At 32.1% G+C, this 22,633-nt stretch overlaps 1 protein-coding gene across 50 annotated transcripts in view; it reads left to right on the forward strand.

Annotated features, from left to right (window-relative positions):
• LOC145249698 (uncharacterized) overlaps nt 1–22,633 on the forward strand; it is a 369,665-nt gene that overhangs the window by 272,203 nt on the left and 74,829 nt on the right. For 27 of the 50 annotated variants that reach the window (XM_080111510.1, XM_080111534.1, XM_080111516.1 and 24 more), the window contains 3 exons: nt 7,359–7,394; nt 13,857–13,919; nt 18,056–18,097. In XM_080111510.1, coding sequence (XP_079967636.1) covers nt 7,359–7,394; nt 13,857–13,919; nt 18,056–18,097 — 141 coding nt within the window. The remainder of the gene's footprint in view (nt 1–7,358; nt 7,395–13,856; nt 13,920–18,055; nt 18,098–22,633) is intronic. The other 23 variants (XM_080111512.1, XM_080111537.1, XM_080111521.1 and 20 more) reach the window with 1 other exon arrangement.

Genomic DNA, 22,633 nt, shown 5'->3' on the forward strand with positions numbered 1-22,633 from the left:
TTCATGAACAAATGTTTTGAATAGCAAACAAATGGGGAAAAAATTTATAAATGAATTTTTTTTTTTTTTCTTATGACTTTTTTGGTTCTTTATTATTGTAGTGAAATTCGAAAGTTGAAATATTGAATTTCAAGTAAAACCAATGATATCTACCGAATTGGCATGTCACGGTATTGAAAATATCCAAAAATGACGAAAAACGATAAGATAGAAAATTAATTATTAAAGGAATTAGCAATTTTAGCTTATATAATAACTGAAGAGTATGCATATTGGCAGGGGAGGTAATTCACTGTAGATTATTTCTTTTGCGTTTGCATCAAACGTGACAAAACAAACATGGTGAAAAAAATTTTTCTTGATTAATGGAAATACATATTTTATGTAATATTCCAGAAATATTTAACTAATTGTGACATGATAACCCGGTAGATAACATTGTTTATTGTTAAAATTGACAAAATCAGTAAGTAGTTATCATTGTTAATTAATGAAAATTCATTTTTTTTTTTTTTTTTTTTTTTTTTTTTGAGGGGTTACTTCTGCATTTATTGGCCCACATTTCCGTGATGTTGTTTTGGTATATCAGCGTACGTAAATTGCCATAATATGCAAAGCACTGATCAAATTTTAAAACCTAAAAAGAAAAAAAAAACACTTATCGAATAGTAATTACAAGGAAGAAAAATGAAAATAGGATGAATAAAAATATAACATCAGCCTACCATTAGTTTCATTAGTAAATTTTTTTATTTATTAATGTAATTTGGGGGGAGGGGGGGCTGTATGTTTTCTACTATTTTTCTTTTTTCTTTTTTTTTTTTTTTTTTTTTAAAGGTTAAAGGGATAAGTTATTTCCTAAGGAATATTTTTAGTCGACTGAAGGGCAACTGCCGACGACAAAGAGAAATATCCTCTCCACATAATTTGTAGTAGCCTTCATCATAAGATCTATGAAATTAAAACAGTGGTTCACGATTAGGTGTTGGAATCTTTCTGATCCTAATTTGCTACAGGTTACGTACATCTGACTGCGGACCACTTATGAATTTTTTACTCCTGTGAAACTTCCTCCTTTGGAGGAAGCTGGTTCGACTCTTCTAGGGTGAGTGCCACCCCAGTACAACAGTCAGATGCAACCATGGTCCCTGGTGGCAGAATATACTTTATTGTGGGAATGGTTTCAGCGTTAAGGTTTAGTACTGTCACTAGGAACCCGCTTTCTTGGTGAGATTATATCCTCCAAAGACCCAGAGCAGTTCAGGAATTCTCCTGACGTTGTGTTTCTACCTGTTTGAAAAAAATTCATAAAACTTTATTCATACTAACTAGATTCATGGTGACTTCTACGATGTTTTTAAAAAAATGATTTAAATTTTTTGCGTGAATAAAACTAATATTTTTCTTTAAATTTATTAACTGCCATCTGCTGAGATTTTCATTAGTTAAACGCACAGTGCGTTTGTAATGTATGGTTGATCGATTTTTCATTAGCTGAGCATTTTTGCCGTATTCTAGTGGTGTACGCAAGCTACCAGGATATGCCGAGGCAACACTCACAGAAAAACTGGTTAGTAAATGCAGAAGTAATCGAGATATATATTTAGATTTTATTTTTATAATTTACAAATGATAGCAAACAAATATTTTCTTTATGATTTTTTTTATTTTTGGTTTTAAGATTAAAGTGTTCAGCGTTTTGACACCTTCCGGTGGTTTCCATAAACCAACCCAATGTTGTTTTATGTTTGTAGTAGCGCGGTCCTTATACTGCATATGTACCTTTTTATTTATTTATTTATTTATTTATTTTTCTAACAACTCATTTTCCCATCCACCAAAATTCTCAATGCAGAGATATTTATCGGAAACTGTTTCAATGAGATACAAAGAAGTTTTTCATCCTGATTCTCAGCATGTTGGACTATACTGTGTCAGTGAGCTTATTTATAAAGGGTAGTTGGTAATTAAAAAAAAAAAAAAATTAGAATCTTCAAAAAATTTATTCCCTCCTTCCTCCACCTACATGCAAGAAATAAAAACAAAATTGGTTTTGAATATCTTGACTGCAATCTCCCACCCCCTCATGAATAATTAATATCAACAAAGTATTGGAGAGATGATTGGTATTGCCATAGCACCGGGGGTGGGGGGACGATTGGTACCGCCATAGCACCAGGGGTGGGGGGACGATTGGTACTGCCATAGCACCGGGGGGGGGGGACGATTGGTACTGCCATAGCACTGGGGGGGGGACGATTGGTACTGCCATAGCACTGTGGGGGACGACGATTGGTACTGCCATAGCACTGGGGGGGACGACGATTGGTACCGCCATAGCACCGGTGGGAGGGACGATTGGTACTGCCATAGCACTGTGGGGGACGACGATTGGTACTGCCATAGCACTGGGGGGGACGACGATTGGTACCGCCATAGCACCGGTGGGAGGGACGATTGGTACTGCCATAGCACTGGGGGGGACGACGATTGGTACCGCCATAGCACCGGTGGGAGGGACGATTGGTACTACCATAGCATCGGGGGGGGGGAGCGATTGGTACCGCCATAGTGTCTGACAATTTATATAATGCTTCGATTCTGTTTGAAGTTTATAATCTGTACATTTTTACTACATCATTTCTCTTTCTTTATAACTTGTTAGCAAAGTCTGTGAGGGTCTTGCAGAAGTAAAGCCTCTTATTTTTTTTAATCAAAAAGTTGAAGTTACGAATATGAGAGTTGTACGATTACTTATTTTTCTAAATAGTCACCACCGTTCTCAATTGCACTTTTGCCAGGAATTCAATGAAACATCTATGCTTTTAACACACATCCATGATGGGGTGGGGGGAGTATTCTTAATCTTACACTGTCAATATCTGAAACAGAGAAATGAAACGTTTAGGTCATGAATGCATAAGTTTACTGATCATCAAAACGCAATTTGTAATCTCTCCTGATTCATTCGGACGGAATAAAAAACTGGGAGGCATTACTTTTGGATCGTCTACTAGAGAATTCCCATTCCTGACAAAACAGCTTAGTACAATTTTTATGTCTTAGGAAGATTAGAATTCATATATATTGGTACTTAACCTTATGTCTAGAACTTTTTTTTGGATTATGTACTAGATGGATTAACTAAGTGGTTGACTATAGTCAAGGACAACCTGAAGGCTCTCTTTTCATTAGCTTCTATAATAAGATGTAGGGAAAGGTGCCATTGCATTTCTAGGATTGCTTCACCTTATAATGCTGACTGTTTAGCAAGGGGAGCAGTAAATATTATTTTTTAAGTTTTTGGTATGTCTCGATTGAGTATTGAACTCCGAACTCCTGGCCCATTAGTGGACACTTTACCATTATGCTAAGTTATTTTTTTAAACTATAAATCTAATTCTATTTTCAAATTATTATTTGTATTCTCTTAGAAACATGTTGAAATTATTTATCACATAAACGGCTATGGTCAACAAATAATGTTTTTTAGAATACTAGCAGGCTGCCTGGCATTGCCCTGTCATAAGATACACTTAAATGTATTTTAATTCATGCAAATGACATATTTCTTATTATAGAGACAATTCTCTATCAATTATCATATTGAACTTAATATATAGCAGTGAGATCAAAGCTAAGAAAATATACAGTTTAAAGAAGCTTGGAGGAAAAAAAAATTTTGAAAAATAAAAAATGCAGTTTAAATTCCCGGAAAAAAAAAAAAATATATTAACTTTAACCTATCGCAGACTTAGCACCTACATAATCCGATTTCTAAAAAGTTTATAATTACAAAAAAAAATTCAATTATATATGTATAAAAAAACAAAAAAAAAATTAACTAAAATTGCTAAATAGAAATAGATTTAGCACTATATATATAACAATTCATCTGTCATCCCTTGAAGGCAAGGGTGCACGGACCACAGTTTTGATTGCTGTATATTTCAACATATAAGATGACCCTTAAAGTTAAAAAATCATCTTTAAAAACCAATATTTCTTAAGATACCGGATGTTGCAATCTCTAGTCTAGGCTAAACAAACATGGTTTCGTGATTTAGCAGTCGTTTTATACAACCTATATATGATAAATTTATTAATATTTGCTCCAATTTTGTACCTCGTCTTATCTGATGGTCGCCTTATACATCGAAATATATGGTATATAGATTAAAATAAATGTGTAGTAAGTAAATTCACCGAACATCTTGCAAAATTATTAAATCAAAGTAATATTAATATTTAAGTGGCTTTCATTTTTCCAAAAGGATTTACATTTTATAGTTTAAAGCTATTTTTTTTAATTTTTTTTTTTTTTTTTTTTTTTTTTTTTTACAAAGGAATCACCACTTATCAAGGCCCAGAGGTTACTCGAGGATAAAGGTTAAAGATTGTACCGTAGTCAAAGGGGCAATATCATAGTAATCGTTAGTGTAAATTTGGTAAACTGGATTACTTACGGTTTATCAAGAACTTGTTTACGTTGGACTTGAAGATGACCATATTGTAGTAAGCTGGAAAGCAGATAAACTGAAGAGAGTTCCACAGGTGTGCAGTTCTAAGAAAGAAGCTTTGTTCATGGAATCTACGTTTAGGTTTAAGCACAGATAAAGAGTGGGGGAAGTTATTGATAGTATTTTCAGCTAGATGAGTATTTTTTGTGAATGTTTGGCGAGGGAGGACCATAGATTGGAGCTCAGCCAAGCACTTGCCATGAAAATAATGATAAAGCAGAGACAGGCTCACAACGTCTCTTCTGTGAGAAAGAGATTGCAGAGAAGAGAAAAGGGCATCCCCCACTAGGCTACAAAATCTATTTTGAACTCTGTCAAGGCAGGATAAGATCTTTCTAGCAGCCCCTGTCCAGATGTGGCAACAATACTCCATCCTTGGACCTACCTGGCTCTTATATAGGTAGCTAGATATAGGTAAAGTTTTTCAATTAAACTATTTACTGAAGAGAAATTGAGGTATAAATTTTAATTTATCCAGTTAGATTTTTTCTTTTTTTTTTTTTTAATGATGATAAATGGAATCATTGTGTACAATAGTCATGTGTAGACATGCATTCACATGAATCAGATGATTCTATTGTTAGCATTGGTTTCCCAGATATCTTTCGAGTTAGAATTATTTTCTAAAAAAAAAAAAAAACATTGGGTACTTATGGGTGAAACCACATGAAGTATGGTAGCTTCCTTCAGTTTTGATAGACTATGGATACCCACTGCGCAGGGAATTTTTTGTGGCAAGAGGTGTGCAATCTCCAACCACACCTCTCGAGAATCGGCGTCGTTAAATACCAGTGGCAAGTGAAGATTGCTTAACTTCAATATTTTTTTTTTTTTTCACTCAAATAGTTGATGATTCTATTGTTGGCATTCGTTTCTCTGATATCTTTGGGTACTTAAATGAGGAACCGTGTGAAGGTTGCCAACATCCTAAGCGAAAATGTTTTTGGAATGAGCTAGAGTTGAACTTGGGGCACCCAGGTTGTCAGTCTGTGCCATTAACCACTGTCACCTCCCAGGTGCATTATAACTTATCAAAAGTGCATAAGTACAGCAAATGGCAACATTTTTTAGTTTATTAAATAATATTTTTATCTATTTTTTTTATTTCATTGAAATATGAAAGAAAATCACACACAAAAAAAGAAAGAAATTGTATATGTTAGAAAACTTATGTAAACACATTTTATTACTAGAACATCTATATACTGTTAAAAATTGATATTTTTAGAGTTTGTGTGTTCATTCACAATATGCTTGACTGAAAAACAGGGATAGGCAGAATACACATTACTAAGGAAGTAGTTCTTATGATGTCAATTTGAATCTCCTGTATGTCTAAATAGTTTATTTTTAAATAGATGTGTTTTAGCAGTAGCGCGACAGTACTACTGTCAAAGGAAAATTAAGGCGCCTCCCTACCTCCGCTAGTCTGTAAGAGACCCTTGGGCATTATCGAGAACCCACTTAGCCCCAACCTCCATCAGGGTAACGTGAGATCATGGAAAGCAGGTGACTGATGTAATACGGAAGCAAACAGAAATAATTCTGTTCTTGGTTTCGTACTTCATTGTGCTGAGCAGAAGATACCTCTGTGTACAATGGTCAGAAAAATCGCTCAGTATGGGCACTGTTCCGACAGAAACTGCAACCTACGGTCTGTACAACTGCAAAGAAAGCAAAGAAGACTATGGCCATACATCACTTTTTATTCGAGAAACAGCATGAATAGGGTGCTGAATCAGAACACCTCGCTTGGTAAGGATGAGCAACAATGAATTCATGGAAGCCTTGAAGGAAAGATGGATGGAGAGCTATAGCCGTCAATGCCTGTACCAGGCAGGACACCATTTGATGATGTATTTTAAAAATTTAAAGAAATTAACAGAACACTGGCAAACTCATTATCTCTTATCCTCAAGTGGCTTTTTAGGCCTTGATAAATTGTGACTCTATTAGTAAACAAGAAAAAAAAAATGAAACCTGAATTGATAATTTGTAGTATTAAGATTATTTTGGACTACATCTTGAGAATTATTGTCCAAATGTTTCGGTTGATGTAATCTCTAATCTTCTTCAGGTGTATCTTGAAATTTGGAACCTCCCTGTTGAACTCTGCAGTCTCAATAGAATTTTGAACTGAACTCGTTATTTAATCTATGTAAGAGCCTGTCATATAGTGCTTAAAGTATTTGGTAAAGTCCAGTTGTAAGTTCAACTCTTCAACATATCACTAAAAATACAAATGTGAATTAAGACTTGTACCCAGTCATGGTTGACAAAACGAGAGTATGCTGTTCTCACGAATTAAGTAGAGAGTTCCATTCGAAATTTCATGGAGATTCCTGAGTTTAACAAAAAGATTCTCTGAGTCTGGCAGAAAGAAAGATTCTCAAGTTTGACAATATACACTTGAAGAAGGTTAAAGGCTGCACCAACTCCCAAAATGTTATAAAAATAACGCTCAAGATTCGAATTAGAAATCATAATCTGAAAGACTCAGTAACTCCTGAATTGAGAGCGAGAGAAAAAAAAAAAATTGTTTTTATTAAATGAGCAAGTTTTTCTGGTTTTGCATGTCATTGTTTGTATTGAATGCATTCTCACATCAAATCGATTGATTGATCTGTTTGTTACTAATTCTGACATGTTTTTTGTCAATCTATTGATTGCCACACAATGTTTATTTTTTTTCTCTCTCTCTTCCTTTATTTTTGTAGTTTCTATCCGACGAATTAATGTAGCTCATGTAATGATTTCGATGATGTTCTACCTTGCCTCCAATTCGTATTCTTATTCGATCTTCTAATAGATGCGTTTTGCTTTTTGATTTTCTTGCAGATGACATATCAATTCTCTTGGACAAAAACAAATTAGGTATTTATTGATGACAAATCCATTTCTATGTTTTTTCTATGTTAGTTTTTTTTTTTTTTTTTTAAACATTCGAGGGAATTTAGTAATTGTCTAATATCTTGTGTATGTGTGTGTGTACATATATACTAGCATAAAATACACTTAAATATAATACGTTAATTTATGCAAATTTTGTATTATGATTGAGCCAATCGTCTATTGATTACTTTATTGTAAACAATATATAATAGCGATCTTTTTGGGGTGGGGATGACTTTTCTATTTTTTTTTTTTTTTTTTTTTTTGTTACATTCAAGGAAATTTATTAATTATCTAATAGCTTGTATGTATGTATATATCACACACACACTAGCAGGCCACCTGGTGTTGCCCAGTCGTAAAATGAGCTTAAATATAATATTTTAATTTATACAGATTTATTATTATGCCAAGTCTCTATTATTATCTTGTGCCTGATGTATTGTAGAGATTTTAAAAGTTGAAAAACTGACTTAGGTGCCATCAGCTAGTATCGAAACCAAAACACTTAGTACTCTAGTTCTAGTCATTACCATTTGAGCTATCGCAGATGGATAAGAAAACGTTAAAATATAACTAATTTTAACAAATAAATGTATATTTGCATAGGAATACTTTTAGTTAACTTATGTCTGCCAAGTGCCAATATTTTTCAGTTTTGACTGCTTAGCAGCTATTTTTACTGGCCAATGACTGAATTGAATTTATTCCACAGGTTCAAATCCACTATATATCAAGTTTCAAGTCTGTAGACCAAAAATTAACAGGAGTTTGGTAGAGATTGTTCCTCAAAAAGACACTGTCACTTTATATATATATATATATATTGTCGAACAATAAATTTTGATAGTAAAGCTCAACTAAAGTTTTAATTTTCTTTCTCTTATAATAAACTCTACTCTCTATTGCGTATTGAGCTTTTTAATTCCGTTGGGATTAAATTTTCTATATATAAATACTGTTATTTATATTAGTTTGAAGTTTAAAATTGCGTATATCAGGTAAACACTACATCCCTTTGATTTCATTGGTTTCTCTTAAAAAAAAAAGCGTTTTCAGCTTTCAAAACGTATTCATTTATATACGTAATTATTTTCAATTATATATAATTGTGGGATACAACATGCAATTAACTATATATATATATATATATATATATAATCGTGATGGGACGATTCCAATATTTTTCCCGGTTCCAATACAATTACCGATTCTGATTACGATTTTTTATAGAGCTCTAAATTTTTTAATTACAAAGTTATTTTTCACGATTACCGTAATAACACGTGTTAAAGGTACACATTTTTATTCAAACGTAAAAACACTTGTGGGAGGGGGTGATCAATAGATTTTAGTTTTGCTGGTAGTTTAAAATCAATAGATATTTGTTTATTATTACTGGTAGCAGTGGAAGATTTTCTTTTAGACAAAATCAAATGAAAAAAAGGAATCTGTTTTAGCATCGGAAAATAGGCATAAATTTTTCCGATGCAGATTCCCTCAAATTCCGATTAATCGTCCCAACACTAATATATACATATATATATATGTATGTAAAAGGTCTATATTCCAAATTTCAAGGTGTTGTCCATGTTACCATTTACTTATTTTTTTTTTTTAAGTATGTTAAGATGTTCAATTCTTGAAAGCACCTGTTTCGTAGTGCAGAATCGTTCATGTAATTATTATATCAACTTTTGAATTACATGAATGATTCTTATTACTTCAAGTACATTTTATGTCGACGTACTTAAGGAAATAAACAGTAAGATGGTCAACATATTCAAATTTTGTCATTTATTTGTTATATGCTCTGTAGTTACATTGAGCTTCATAAATTAAAGCATTGGTATAAATAAATAAAGGTGAAATATAATTTAATAAACATATTTCCTCATATATATGTACGGTCCTGGATATGACCTAAAACTATATCCGATGGTGAGGCCCCATCTTGCAGGCTTTGGGGAGTGTGGAGCCACCCTTTAATTGCCATTGCTCCCAGGTCCACTCTGATCCGGAGTGATAGTACCTGTTAGGGCTCCAACTATGGGTTAAATAGAATCTGACTTAAAAAAAAAATACACTCCATTAAAAATCGTTCCTCAAAATAACTAGATTCGGCATTAAATAACCTGAAAAAGGTTGATATGCCGTAAAACAAAAACAACAAACCATATATATGTATGTATGTGTGTATATATGTATATATATATATATATATATATGTATATATATATATATATATATATATATATATATATATATTATTATATAAAAATCACTTTGTGTGCATGAGTTCCGTCTTCATACATTCTGAATTGGCTGAGCCTATCTTTTGCAAATTTCACGCAAATCTAATTTATATGTCTGGCAGTGTTCTTAGATATTTTTGTATAGAAATTTATCCGATAATATCAAAAATCGAAAAAATCTGATCGTAAAAAATTGTAGATAAACAAAAATTTTTACAGGGGAATATTTTACATTCCACAGTCAAGGGAGATAATAAATTTTCAGCTAATCATTTCTTAAAAAACATATATTACAATCTGCAGATGTAGCTTAGTGGTAGAGCATCCGACTACAGATCAAATGATCCCCTGTTCAAGCAAGGATATACCTTACAATTTTATTTTAATTTTTACTTAATAATGAGTTTAATACACAATAAAAGTAGAGGTACCATTTAAAATCACTGCAAATCGTTTCTTTGTTTGCATATTTTGAAACTAAACATAATTTAGAAGTGACTTTTCCATGACATTCATCATCCAGTCCTGATGTGATATTGTAAACAGACGGAATTGGATGAGCGACATTATCATTATTTTTTTTTTATTTTGCGAATTAGTCCACCGAGCAAATTATTCCTCATAATAAACAATAATCAAAGAGGATTGAGTCTATAATAATGCATACGCAATCCGCATAAATGAAAATATCATGTTTTAGCATATTGTACAACCAGATAATGTAGTGTGTCTATATATATTAGGGTTGTTCTAAAAATAAAGTCTCCTATTTTTCTTTTTTAACTCGCAAAGTTGTAGATCTACAAAGATGGAGTGGTACCATTAAAACCAGTGACCTTTTGTCCTCCAGAATTTATTTTTCTACATAATCACCACCATTATCAATGCACTTTTGGCAGGAATTCAGTGATGCATCTCTTCTTTTGGTGCACATCCATGACTGGGCGCCGGGGGGGGGGGCTTTTTAAGAGTCTTACACCGTCAATATCTGCAACAGAGAGACTAGGCTTTCAGGTCATTACATCATATCAGTATGGGTGTTTGCATCCTGCCTGGCTATCGAAGCACAAAAGGCACACTAGTTTAATATTTGGTTGAACAAAAAATTGCAAATGTTTACAAAGCATCTAGATTTCAAAATAATTAGCATTTTATTGCAGCTATATTATCAAAACGATGCTCAATTATTTAAATCCGCATCATCTTTTGAAATCACTACTTATGTATAAAAAAAGGTACTGTGTTTGCGAGTTCATTCCCGATGGACTCTAAAGTGGCTGGGACAATTTTTTTTTTTTTTTTTTTATTTACACAAATGTACTTTATGTACCTAGGAGTGTTCTAAGATAGGTTTTCTATCGGTATGCTTTCGATAAACAGTTACTAATTGATAATCAATGAAAAATCCCATTAAAGAAGGAATGGTTTGATTTTCACTAAAGTTAACACTTTTATACAGCCTAACATCACAAGTGCATTTGAGAAGTTTTATCACTGCACTAGCATTAGGGCCCACCACATAAAATCAACATCAGGTTCTTTGATAAGACAGGGGCATGTTTTAAATAAATGTTTCTGTTTAGAGCACAATTAAACCATGATATTTAACTTTTGCATTTTAAACATTAATTAAAATCATTACATAAAAACAATTTTCTGTAATCAACATTAGGCTTTCTACGGTGCAATGTAGACTATGCACCACAATGGGTTTCCAAATAGCACAGGCAATCAATCAATTTGATTGACAAATGGGCGATTTTACTGATTTTGATAATAAAAACATTGGAAGTGTAGAATATTAATTGATCCTAATTCAATTCCGGGCAATGTTGGGTGCCCTTGCTAGTACTATATATATATATATATATATATATATAGTAGAGGGTAAAGATCCAAACATAGCTATTTGGATGCCTAATTTGCATAACTATTTTAAACAGTTTATAATGAATTAATGTTTGCTATTGTTCATTTGTAATTTAGATCTCCTATTTCTATATATATGTAGTAGTTTTGTCAATATTAGAATCAGTCATTTAATATAAAAAAAAACAATATCCAGCACCATTCTCAAAATATAACGGTTATCAAGTTTCAAGGAAGGTTATGTAAATAAAAGTTGTTAGTTTTTATAAATTATAATAAATTTATATTAAAGATATGCACTTAAAAATGAATTTATATTAAAGATAGTCACTGTAAAATAAATTTATATCAAAGATATTCACTGTAAAATAAATTTATATCAAAGATGTGCAGTGTAAAATAAATTTATATCAAAGATATTCACTGTAAAATAAATTTATATCAAAGATATTCACTGTAAAATAAATTTATATCAAAGATATTCACTGTAAAATAAATTTATATCAAAGATATTCACTGTAAAATAAATTTATATCAAAGATATTCACTGTAAAATAAATTTATATCAAAGATATTCACTGTAAAATAAATTTATATCAAAGATGTGCAGTGTAAAATAAATTTATATCAAAGATGTGCAGTGTAAAATAAATTTATATCAAAGATGTGCAGTGTAAAATAAATTTATATCAAAGATGTGCAGTGTAAAATAAATTTATATCAAAGATGTGCAGTGTAAAATAAATTTATATCAAAGATGTGCAGTGTAAAATAAATTTATATCAAAGATGTGCAGTGTAAAATAAATTTATATCAAAGATATTCACTGTAAAATAAATTTATATCAAAGATATTCACTGTAAAATAAATTTATATCAAAGATGTGCAGTGTAAAATAAATTTATATCAAAGATATTCACTGTAAAATAAATTTATATCAAAGATATTCACTGTAAAATAAATTTATATCAAAGATATTCACTGTAAAATAAATTTATATCAAAGATATTCACTGTAAAATAAATTTATATCAAAGATATTCACTGTAAAATAAATTTATATCAAAGATATTCACTGTAAAATAAATTTATATCAAAGATATTCACTGTAAAATAAATTTATATCAAAGATATTCACTGTAAAATAAATTTATATTAGAGATATTCACTGTAAAATAAATTTATATTAGAGATATTCACTGTAAAATAAATTTATATTAGAAATATTCACTGTAAAATAAATTTATATTAGAGATATTCACTGTAAAATAAATTTATATTAGAGATATTCACTGTAAAATTAATACTTAGTTTAATAGCTGTTAATTGACATTTTTGTGCTGGTTATAATATAAATTTGAACCTATTATACAAAAACAGCATAAAATTATGTTGTTCGAATTTTAAAAGTTGGGCTTAAATAGCATTTAGACTGGCAAATCAAACTTTGTTTCTGACTGGCCAATTTACATTTCTTATTTTTGGACCATGTTATTTGCCACGTAACATGCTTTGCTACACTTCATGTTCGACAGAGTGGTAATATATATACATATATTCTTGGGTTTGTTTTACAATGCACATTGGTACGAAAAAGTGTTAAAAAATTCAAATACATAACAAATAAATGTTATCAAAGGCAAGATAAATTACTCTTCTACCTGTCTGGAAAAGTTTTTTAAAACATTCATTCTATTTGAAAAACAAATACAAAAATAGCTGCGAATTGACATCTATATATTCAAAGTCTTGATAATGACTTCAAAATAAAACAAAATACTGTTAGAAACCCAACCAATAAACGTTGCCAATGCATTTTTATCAAGATTTCAAATATTTAGGCGTCAATTCGCGGCCATTTTTCTTGTTCTAATGTAAAACTCGACACTATTTTTTTAAATGAATAAATGTTTTAAAGTAAGTAAAACATTTTTCCAGATAAGTAGAAGAGTAACTTATTTTGCTTTTGATAACATTTATTTGTTACATTTATTTTTTGATGACTTTTTGGAACCAATGTATATTGTAAAACAAACCCATATTCTTAAACAATCATCTTAAAAGAAAAATCATTTAAGGAGAATAACTAACTTTTTTTTTTTTTTTTTTTTTTTTAAAGAATGTTATAATCATTAGCTATTATTAGTATTCCTCACTTTGTTGTAGCATAAAAGATATTTTTATCTAGAAATATTTACAAAACAAATTTGAATATAATAAATCCCAGAAAACTCTGGGTCAGGTTATGTTTAAAAAAGTATAAATCTTTCATTTTGTTTTCATTGAAAATTATTGCATCAAATCTATTTTTACTATTGCAGGTGAACGGCGGATGGAGATTATTCCAATAACAAAACTTGGCCAGGAACCAGAGGAATGGCAAGGTATTTTTTTTTTTTTTTTTTTCTATTTGCTTTTATTTATTTATTTTTTTTTTGTCCTGTATCTATAATAGAAAATGTGAGCTGGAGTTTAGCAGCGGAGACAAAAGGGGGTGTAGCTTAATTTACCATATTCACCATGAAATAATCCGTTTTTGTTTGGCATTTGTATGGGAGAGAGCATTTTGTTGTCCGCCATTTTTATTTTATTTATTTTTTATTTATTTTTTATTTTTCTTAGTCACTGCCAGTAACTCTCAGCATGTTGAACCAGCTTCCTCTAAAGGAGGAAGTGTCTAGGGAATATCAAATTCACAAGCAATCTTCAGTCGCATGTATATTCCTGTTAGAGAAGATGACAATGTTAAGTCTTTGAAGTTCTTGCAGGGAGGTATCGATGACCTCCTACATGCAGTGTCTGTTATTCCCAAATGGTCACCAGTCTTGTACTGGCCAGGCTAAGTGTTGTTTTACTTTGGTGATCTACACAATCCAAAATGAATAAATAAATTAAAAAAAAAAATGATTTTAATAAAATATTTGCATCTTAACATGGTTTCAAAACAGTCGGTTTATTCAGTATTTCTAATTTATCTATTTTAAATAACAGTTTACCGCTTCTCAAGTTCAAAAACCACTCGAGGATAAAATTAAATGAGATGGATTGTCGGATTAATCATGAAGAGTAGTATGATAGGATTGAAAATTATTTATAGAATCAATAAAATTTAATCGGTTATAAGGACAGCTTATGATCAAGTCCTTTGTAAAAAAAAACACAAAAAAAACGTATTGGTTTACATTGAATTTGAAGGTGGCAATGTTGTAATCTGCAAGAAAGCAGTTTTGTGGTAATATGTTCTTGGAAAGAAACTCTTGTTTATGCAAATTTTGTCTTAACACTAAGCACCCAAAGGCAGAAAGCAATGCTTTTTTCTGTTGTGATAGAAAGACGAGTTCTTGCTGTAAATGTCTTACAAAATAGAACTGCAATGTGGTGTGGCCGTTACTTTTTAACTGTGTTACTCGCTACAGTATAAACCTCTCTTGAACCCCCACACCACCTGGTACTCCCACAATTGAGCAAACAAACAAAAATAAATAAATCTGACTTGGCATTTTTTAAAAGTGCAAATTGAATGTATCTATTTGTGGTTCTTCCAAAACAACGCATTTCATTATTTTTCCCAAAGTCTCTTAGCACACATATGTGCTTTTCTTAAAAGTCTCTCTCTCCCCCCCGACCTCATGCTGGCCATAGTAGCCATTTCTCGCTTTCGACTTTACATATCCATCTTCTCTGGTGCACGTTTTGCTTCTCTCTGACAACGTGGAATATTTCTCTCTCCTCTTCTTGAGACGCAGGCTCGCACACACTTAATAATTTGCATACATGCTTTAACGGCTGCTGCTGCTAATATTTTCGCTAGCCAGCTATTCTTTGGCTCCTGCTGATTTTTTTCACACACCCACACACACACTGTCACAGAACTAGAGATTTGAGCTCACTCAAGCATCTTCATCCAAAATAATAGAGAAGAGAAAAACTATCAATATCTTTTCTGTGAGAGGGGGAACTGTAGGATGCAGCACCTCACCAGATGTGACAGCAGTACTCCATCCTAACTCATATATAGATAGAGGATTGCATCAAGAGTCTGTTTTTTGGAGCAGTAGAATGATCCAACCATTTTTCCAACAGCCTTAGCAATAAATTGACAGTTTGTGGAAAGATTGCAGAGAGACTTATGATGGATTGAATAAGATCACACTGCTAGAGAGGGGGCTTTCTTGAAATAGTCGGCAGTGAAGTCGTCCGTCCGTATCGAACAGTGATGGCATGCTAATGCCTACTTGAAGTCTTTGAAATTTATGATGCAATCTGCAAATAACTTGACCGAGGACGATTTGCAGAATTGAAAAAAATTGTCACGAATTTTCGATGGCTGTATTCATCTCGAGTAATGTGGTCCAATTACTATTGACAAAGCACTGCCATTGTCTGGAATTCTTCAACTCCCCAAAATATGCCAACATCATCTTGTAGCAAACTTGTTGTGTTCATAGATCTCGGTAGTAGTAATTATGCTGCAGTCTGCATAATGCAGTAGTGTTTCTTTGCATACAGGTTGTGCAGGTCTATCTCTGCTCTATCATCATTTTCATGGAAAGTGCTCGTCTGAGCTTCAATCTAGGGCTTCCCCGTCCCTCTTTAAACATTTACAAAACACAATTATCTAGCTAGAACCACAATCAACAATTTCCCTCACTCCCTATCTGTACCTAAATCTAAACGCAGATTCTATGAACCAAGCTTTGTTCCTAGAAGTGCCCACCTGTGGAACTCTGTTCTGCTGGCCTGCTTTCCAGCTGACAGTTTATTTATTTTTTTACTGTATACTATGATCTTCTTGTATCGTAGCATTTTCATGCCGTAGATAAAATCATGGTTAGTATTCTCTATAGGCTTCAGTCCACTGTTGGTCCGATTCCGCTGAAGACATCACATGACTTGAATTTGGCACAATACATGGGGTGAGTTATCATTACCTTCCCCAGCGCAGTGGCATCTAACTCGCCTGTTTGCACCTATCCGTGATCCTTAGATCATCCACAAAACAGCAGTCAAATAATGTAACTCTTAATACCATATAGAACTGTTGATCTGCTAGAGATTCATCTTCCTCCATGGCCATCCAACGTCCTTCTGCCGGCGACATCAGAGTTACCTTCTCCTAGATGCATGTCTTAACTAAGACTAGGGTGCATCTCTTTCAGTGAATTAATGCAACTCCAGATACCAACCTAGAAATTTATCATGGATATGCGCTGTATGTACAATGCCTCACCTTACCAAATGGTCACCCATCTGGTACTGGCTAGGCTCATTGTTGCTTAACTTCAGTGATATGGTAGGAACTAGTGTGTCAACATGATTGTGCCATATATTTTACTATGTTACATAACGCCTTTTAGTCTCCACCCATCATATGGGGTGAGAATTGTAACACAAGACAATTTTGTGCTTTAGTCAGAACCACAAATTTGCCAAATCCAACCCAATGCATCTGTTCTGTTTATAGTTCAACATCCAAAGGAGATGGACTAGACTAACTTTTTTTTTCTTTTTTTTTTTTTTACATGGAATTCACCACTTATCAAGGCCCAATGGCCACTCGGGGATAAGGGTTATTGTGTGTACAGTAATCAGTGGGATAGTGTAGCAATAGTATTGGAGAATTGATAAGGTGTCATTACTTAGGGGGGAGCGGTTCATCAGGAATTTGTTTGTGTTGGACTTGAAGACATCCAGGTTGAAGTCGGGAGGGAAACAGGCAAGCGGAACAGAGTTTCACAGGCGTGCAGTTCTAAGAAAGAAGCTTTGTTCATGGAATCTATGTTTTGATTTAGGCACAGATAAGGAGTGAGGAAAATTATTGACTGTGGTTTCAGCTAGTCTGGTGTTTTTTGAAAAAGATTGGCGAGGGGGGACCAGAGAATGGAGCTCAGACAAGCACTTGCCTTGGAAATAACGATAGAACCAAGACAGGATCACTACGTCTCTTCTGTGGGAAAGAGGTTGCAGGGAAGAGAAAAGGGCATCCCCCACCAGGCTACGAAGTCTATTTTGTACTCTGTCAAGGCAGGATAGGCTGTTTTTAGCAGCTCCTGTCCAGATGTGGCAGCAGTACTCCATCTTTGGAGGTACTTGTCTCTTATATAGATAAAGAATTGCATCATTAGTGAGATATCTTCTGGAGCGGTAGAAGGATCCCAACTAATTTTGCAACGTCTCCTTGAGACTTCTTGTGATATCACTTCCTCTGAATACATTAACTTCATTTCTAGTGGAAATTTTCTTTTTCTACTTAATCTAGTTTTGATGTGGAAATTTCCTTTTTTTTTTTTTTTTTTCATACTAACACATTTACATACCCCTGTTGATACTAATAACACAAGATAGCGAACATGCTAGGTGGTTGTTCATCCACCTTTTTTTATCATTATAAATCTACTTGATATACCCCCTGGTGCGCTACTCTGTTACTCCCATGAAAGAACGCCACCATTTTGTCTTTAGTTCTCCAGCTAAACTCGTAAACCTCACAATAAATTGTTGACTGCTATTTCTTTTTCAGAAAAATTACGAGATACGCAGTATCAAATAGTAAATTATAAAGGTATTTTTTTATGTTTGATTATTTTTCCAAAAATCTTTCTACTAAACCAATATAGCGGTACTTATGCAGAGAAGGACCCGTTTTTACGTGGATGTTGCGCCGGCAGTTTATGTAAACCACCCGGATATGCCAAGCGCTGATCAAATTTTAAAGCGCTAGGAAAAAAAAAGAAAAGAAAACATTCAAGTAATTTTAGTTTTTACTTGCTTCAATGAAGAAAAATGGAAATAAAATCAAATTAAAAAAAAAATTAATCCGGGGTAAGTTTCATTAATATTTATTTTTTTTTGCTAAGTAATGTGTAGCAACAAACGAAAACATTTTTTTATATTTTTGTATTTTGTAATTTTCAAAGCGGCAGTGTTACATAGCCAGGAGGATGATATCGATGTGTAAACTGTCATGTTGTATAGCCACGTATAGACATTTGTTATACAGCGGGGTATCACACAGGGATATATTATAGTTCGTATTTACATAAATATATCATTTTATGAGAAGATTATATAGATGCTTCAAACCTTTTCTTTATCCGGAGTTCTTTTGTTTTCATTGCTGGGCTCTGTGATGCACATGCAACGACCAACACCATAACAGATTGAGACACCTGTTCTTTCTTCTTTTGTGAAACCACAGAACAACAATTTATATTTTTGAAATATAAATTTATTTCAGCTGTCTTAATGGTGTTCACAAGGATTCTGCATTACGTGTCTACATGCTTGTTCTTTCTAGCGCCACTTGGATTTGAATATGTCTGTTCACTTTGGTGACCAAACTCAAAACTCCTCAGTCTAATCGTTTTGACCTCTTGACTTGTCAGTTCTGTTACATCATCATCAAAAGCACACATCTCCTTACGTGTGTTCTGTCACATATGCAACTGTTGACGGCCATTTTGTTTATTTAGCTTAGCTAATTTATGTAGACCTCTTCAGCTAAACTCTCAATCTAAACTAGTTTAACAATATCACTGGATAGATAGATAAATAAAAAAAAATAGATAGAGTAGATAGATCGATAATAACTAATTTTACTTTTAACCATGTTATTATCTAACAGCAGTAGTATTCCAGTGTTTGTGTTAGTCTGTTTGTTATCCTGAAATCTGTTGGAGCTATCAGCGGCTGTAGTAGAGTATGACGACATTTAAAAAAAAAAAAAAAAAACGTAAACAATGCTTCCAGCGTTCTGCATAACATACGGAATGAACAAATAATGGAATCTTAGAAACAGCCAATGAAATCGCTGGAAAAGTCTGGACTGGAAGAGCAAGGGATCTGGATCTGTGATGAGAATTAGTTGCCAAAAGTATGGAAACATGAAAGAAAAAAATAAATTAAAGTAGTTGTTGGTGATAAGCATTTACTATGAAGAATTTGCGTCCGTGTTTGATGGGAACATATGAGGCAAAAATGTTACTATTTTAAGGTTTTTTTTTTGTTTGTTTTTTTCTTGGGAGTAAGGGAGGTTTAATGAAAAAAATTTTTATCACATTTTTTTTTGTCTACTTCATTTTATTTATTTTTTTTTTTTTTAAAGATTTTTGAATTATCTGCTGGGAATTTTTTCCAATCGGTCATGGTGTGTTCCGAACTGATGACACACTCTTGCTGTAAATTTCAAACAGTTACAATATTATGGAACCACATGTAATTCCGATTTCTTTCCAGTCCTAGCAAAATGAAAAAAACAACCATTTTTTTCGTTGACTGTAGCATAATCTACAAAAACCGCTAGATTCATTGTGGTGGTTTTATCAAAATGATTTATTTTTAATGATTTAAATTTTTGCACAATTAAAACTAAAATTTTCTTCCAATTTTTTGGCTGAGCATTTCACCATATTCCGGTGGTTTAAGTTAACTGTGTGAATATGCCGAAGCAACATTCAAAATGGAAAAACTGGTTGTTCTCTGCATAAGTACCTCGATAGCTTGTCATCCATTAAAAAAAAATTTTTATCTCTGCATGGGCAGGTTAATTTCTTTTTTTTTTTTTTTTTTTTTTTTTTTTTTTACATGCTTGCTTTCCAAGGAAACCCTTCCTGTTTTTATAATTTTTTTCTGACTTTGAAATGTTAGATTGGAAAAAAGCAGTTTAAGAATATAATGAATATATAAAATTTAATTGCAGAAATTTTTTTTTTTTTTAAATGAATCAAATGAGAATTAGTTGTAAATTCAAGAAAAATAAATAGGATAAAATATTAATAAATAATATTGACTATCTACATATGCCCTATATCAAGTCTAAATAATATAATAGATTTAGAATAAATTACTTTCTAATTTCTGTGGAATTTGCTCATTTTTACAAGAGCCATGATATGTATGTTTGAAAGTCGAACATATGTTTGACGAAGGGGTATTTTCGAAATATTACAATACACAATCTCCATCGGACTATGCTGGTCAGAAGACAGTACATGTAAAAATATATATATATATATATTTTTTTTTTTTAATAACACCGAATGTAGTGCCATTACTGAGGGTTTAGTTTTTTATTCTTTTCTTTCTATAGTTTAAACATAAACCGTTAAAAAGAAACTTTCAAAAAGACCAAAATACACTTCTAAAATATATTTCCCCTAAGCTCTAATTGTGTGTTTAACAAACATAAATTAGATAAAAGGGATAAATAAAGAGTGGGGCAGGAAAAAAAAACCCTATCGAGACGTCTTTCAGCCAACCCTTTTCAAGATTAACATTTGCAACAGGGGAGAAAACATTGTTTAAAAACGTGGTCAAAAGACCATAAATTAATAGCAAGGCGGGGGAAGAAATTGTATAGGGAATAGGAGAAAAAGAAACAGTCTCAGCGAATACTCATAAGTTCCAAAATATGAGTATAACTCTCTTTGCTTACACAGAGATGGTTGGCGCAAACTAATGGGTACTGCCTCGAGAATTTTTAAGTGAATTTTCAAGCGCGCTGTGTGTAAAACCGAGAAAGCTCCATGAGTGTATCCGTCAGTGCAGATTTGGCATGGTAATAAATGTTCACTAATGGCTGACTTATGAGCTGGTAAACACCCAGATATTGGCCTTTTCTTTGTGCCTATGTATCGAAGAGGAGACATGTTGGGAAATTCCAACCTCCAAACGTTAACCAATGTTAAACATACAATTAGTGCTTAGGAGAAATATACTTTAGAAGTGTATTTTCCTTGTTTTTGAAAGTTTCTTTTTAATGTTTATGTTTAAAAAAAATAAAAAACAACTAAAAAAACTAAACTATCAGCAATTAATAATGGCACTACGTTCGGTGTTCTTGAAAAGTGTTATAAAATTATGTACCTATAATATATATATTATATTTTATATACACACACACACACGACTTTACATTGTAAGTGAAACATTCGCATGTGCAAGTGATTTTTTTTTTTTCCAACTAGAAATAATAAAACACTTATCGTTTGCCAATTGTGTTATTTTGCCTACAATCTTCAAAAGCTCATTACTGAGTGAAAAATGTGTTTTCAACCAAACAAATACAAATAATAAAAGGTTTAATAGCACAATATACTTCTTTTTTTTTTTAACGGAGGCTGTTTAAAAAGAAACATCTTAAGAAATTTTAATATTTATATCTTCAAAGCTCAACATAAAATTTGGCGTTTATGTAGAATTCCAATTATTTAAAAAATACAGAAAAATTTTTATGATGTGCATACTCATTACAGAACGAAGATGTCATATTCCAAAAATCATGTGGGATTGGCTAGTAACTTTTCTATTTAGTGGTAAATGAAAATCTTTAGTTGTTAAAAGTTAACTAAAGATAAATTTGTTCTTAAGGCCCTGAAGGTGTTGGTTGTCAATTTCAAGTGACAGCCTTTTAAAGGTTGAAGCATTTGTTAAAGCCAAACAAATCAGTATCTTTGATACTTCCTTATGTCAAACATAAAATTCTTTGGTGCAATTTGATGCAAAAATGTTTCTTATATACGTACCCATCACGGAATGAAAATGTCATATTCCGAAAATCACATAAATCAAGCAAGTATATTTTTTTTTATGAAGAAAATCATTTTTTTTTTGTTTTTGTGATTTTCAGCAATTTTAATAGTAAATCGTATCCATTACAGAGCTGATTTCGATCTCAGTAGTGCAAATTGTCTCGCATTATTTATTAAATATATCAGATTAAGACAATGTTATTGCTTACTCATAAAATTTGATTTTCTTGTTTGAAAAAAAAAACTACTTGATCAATTCACCTGATTTTAGGAATATGACATTTTATGTATATCATAGATTTTTTTTTTTTTTAAATTAGGTTTAACTCTAAATGTACACCAATTATTTATATATTTTCCAAACAATAGGCTTTCTAGTTTATATACTTAAAAAAAGAATGTACCTACTAATTGGAAATATTAATTAAATTATGTGTGTATGAAGTATAGTGTTACCAGTTGTAGAGAAAAAAAATAAATAAATAAAAAGAAATTGAAAAATCTCTTTGTTCATTTTAAGTCTATTGTTTCATGTAACAAAAGATTTAAGGGAAATAGAATTATTTTAC

This window comes from Euprymna scolopes, chromosome 28, assembly GCF_053919585.1.
Source record: "Euprymna scolopes isolate OS-2025 chromosome 28, ASM5391958v1, whole genome shotgun sequence".
Taxonomy (NCBI): domain Eukaryota; kingdom Metazoa; phylum Mollusca; class Cephalopoda; order Sepiida; family Sepiolidae; genus Euprymna; species Euprymna scolopes.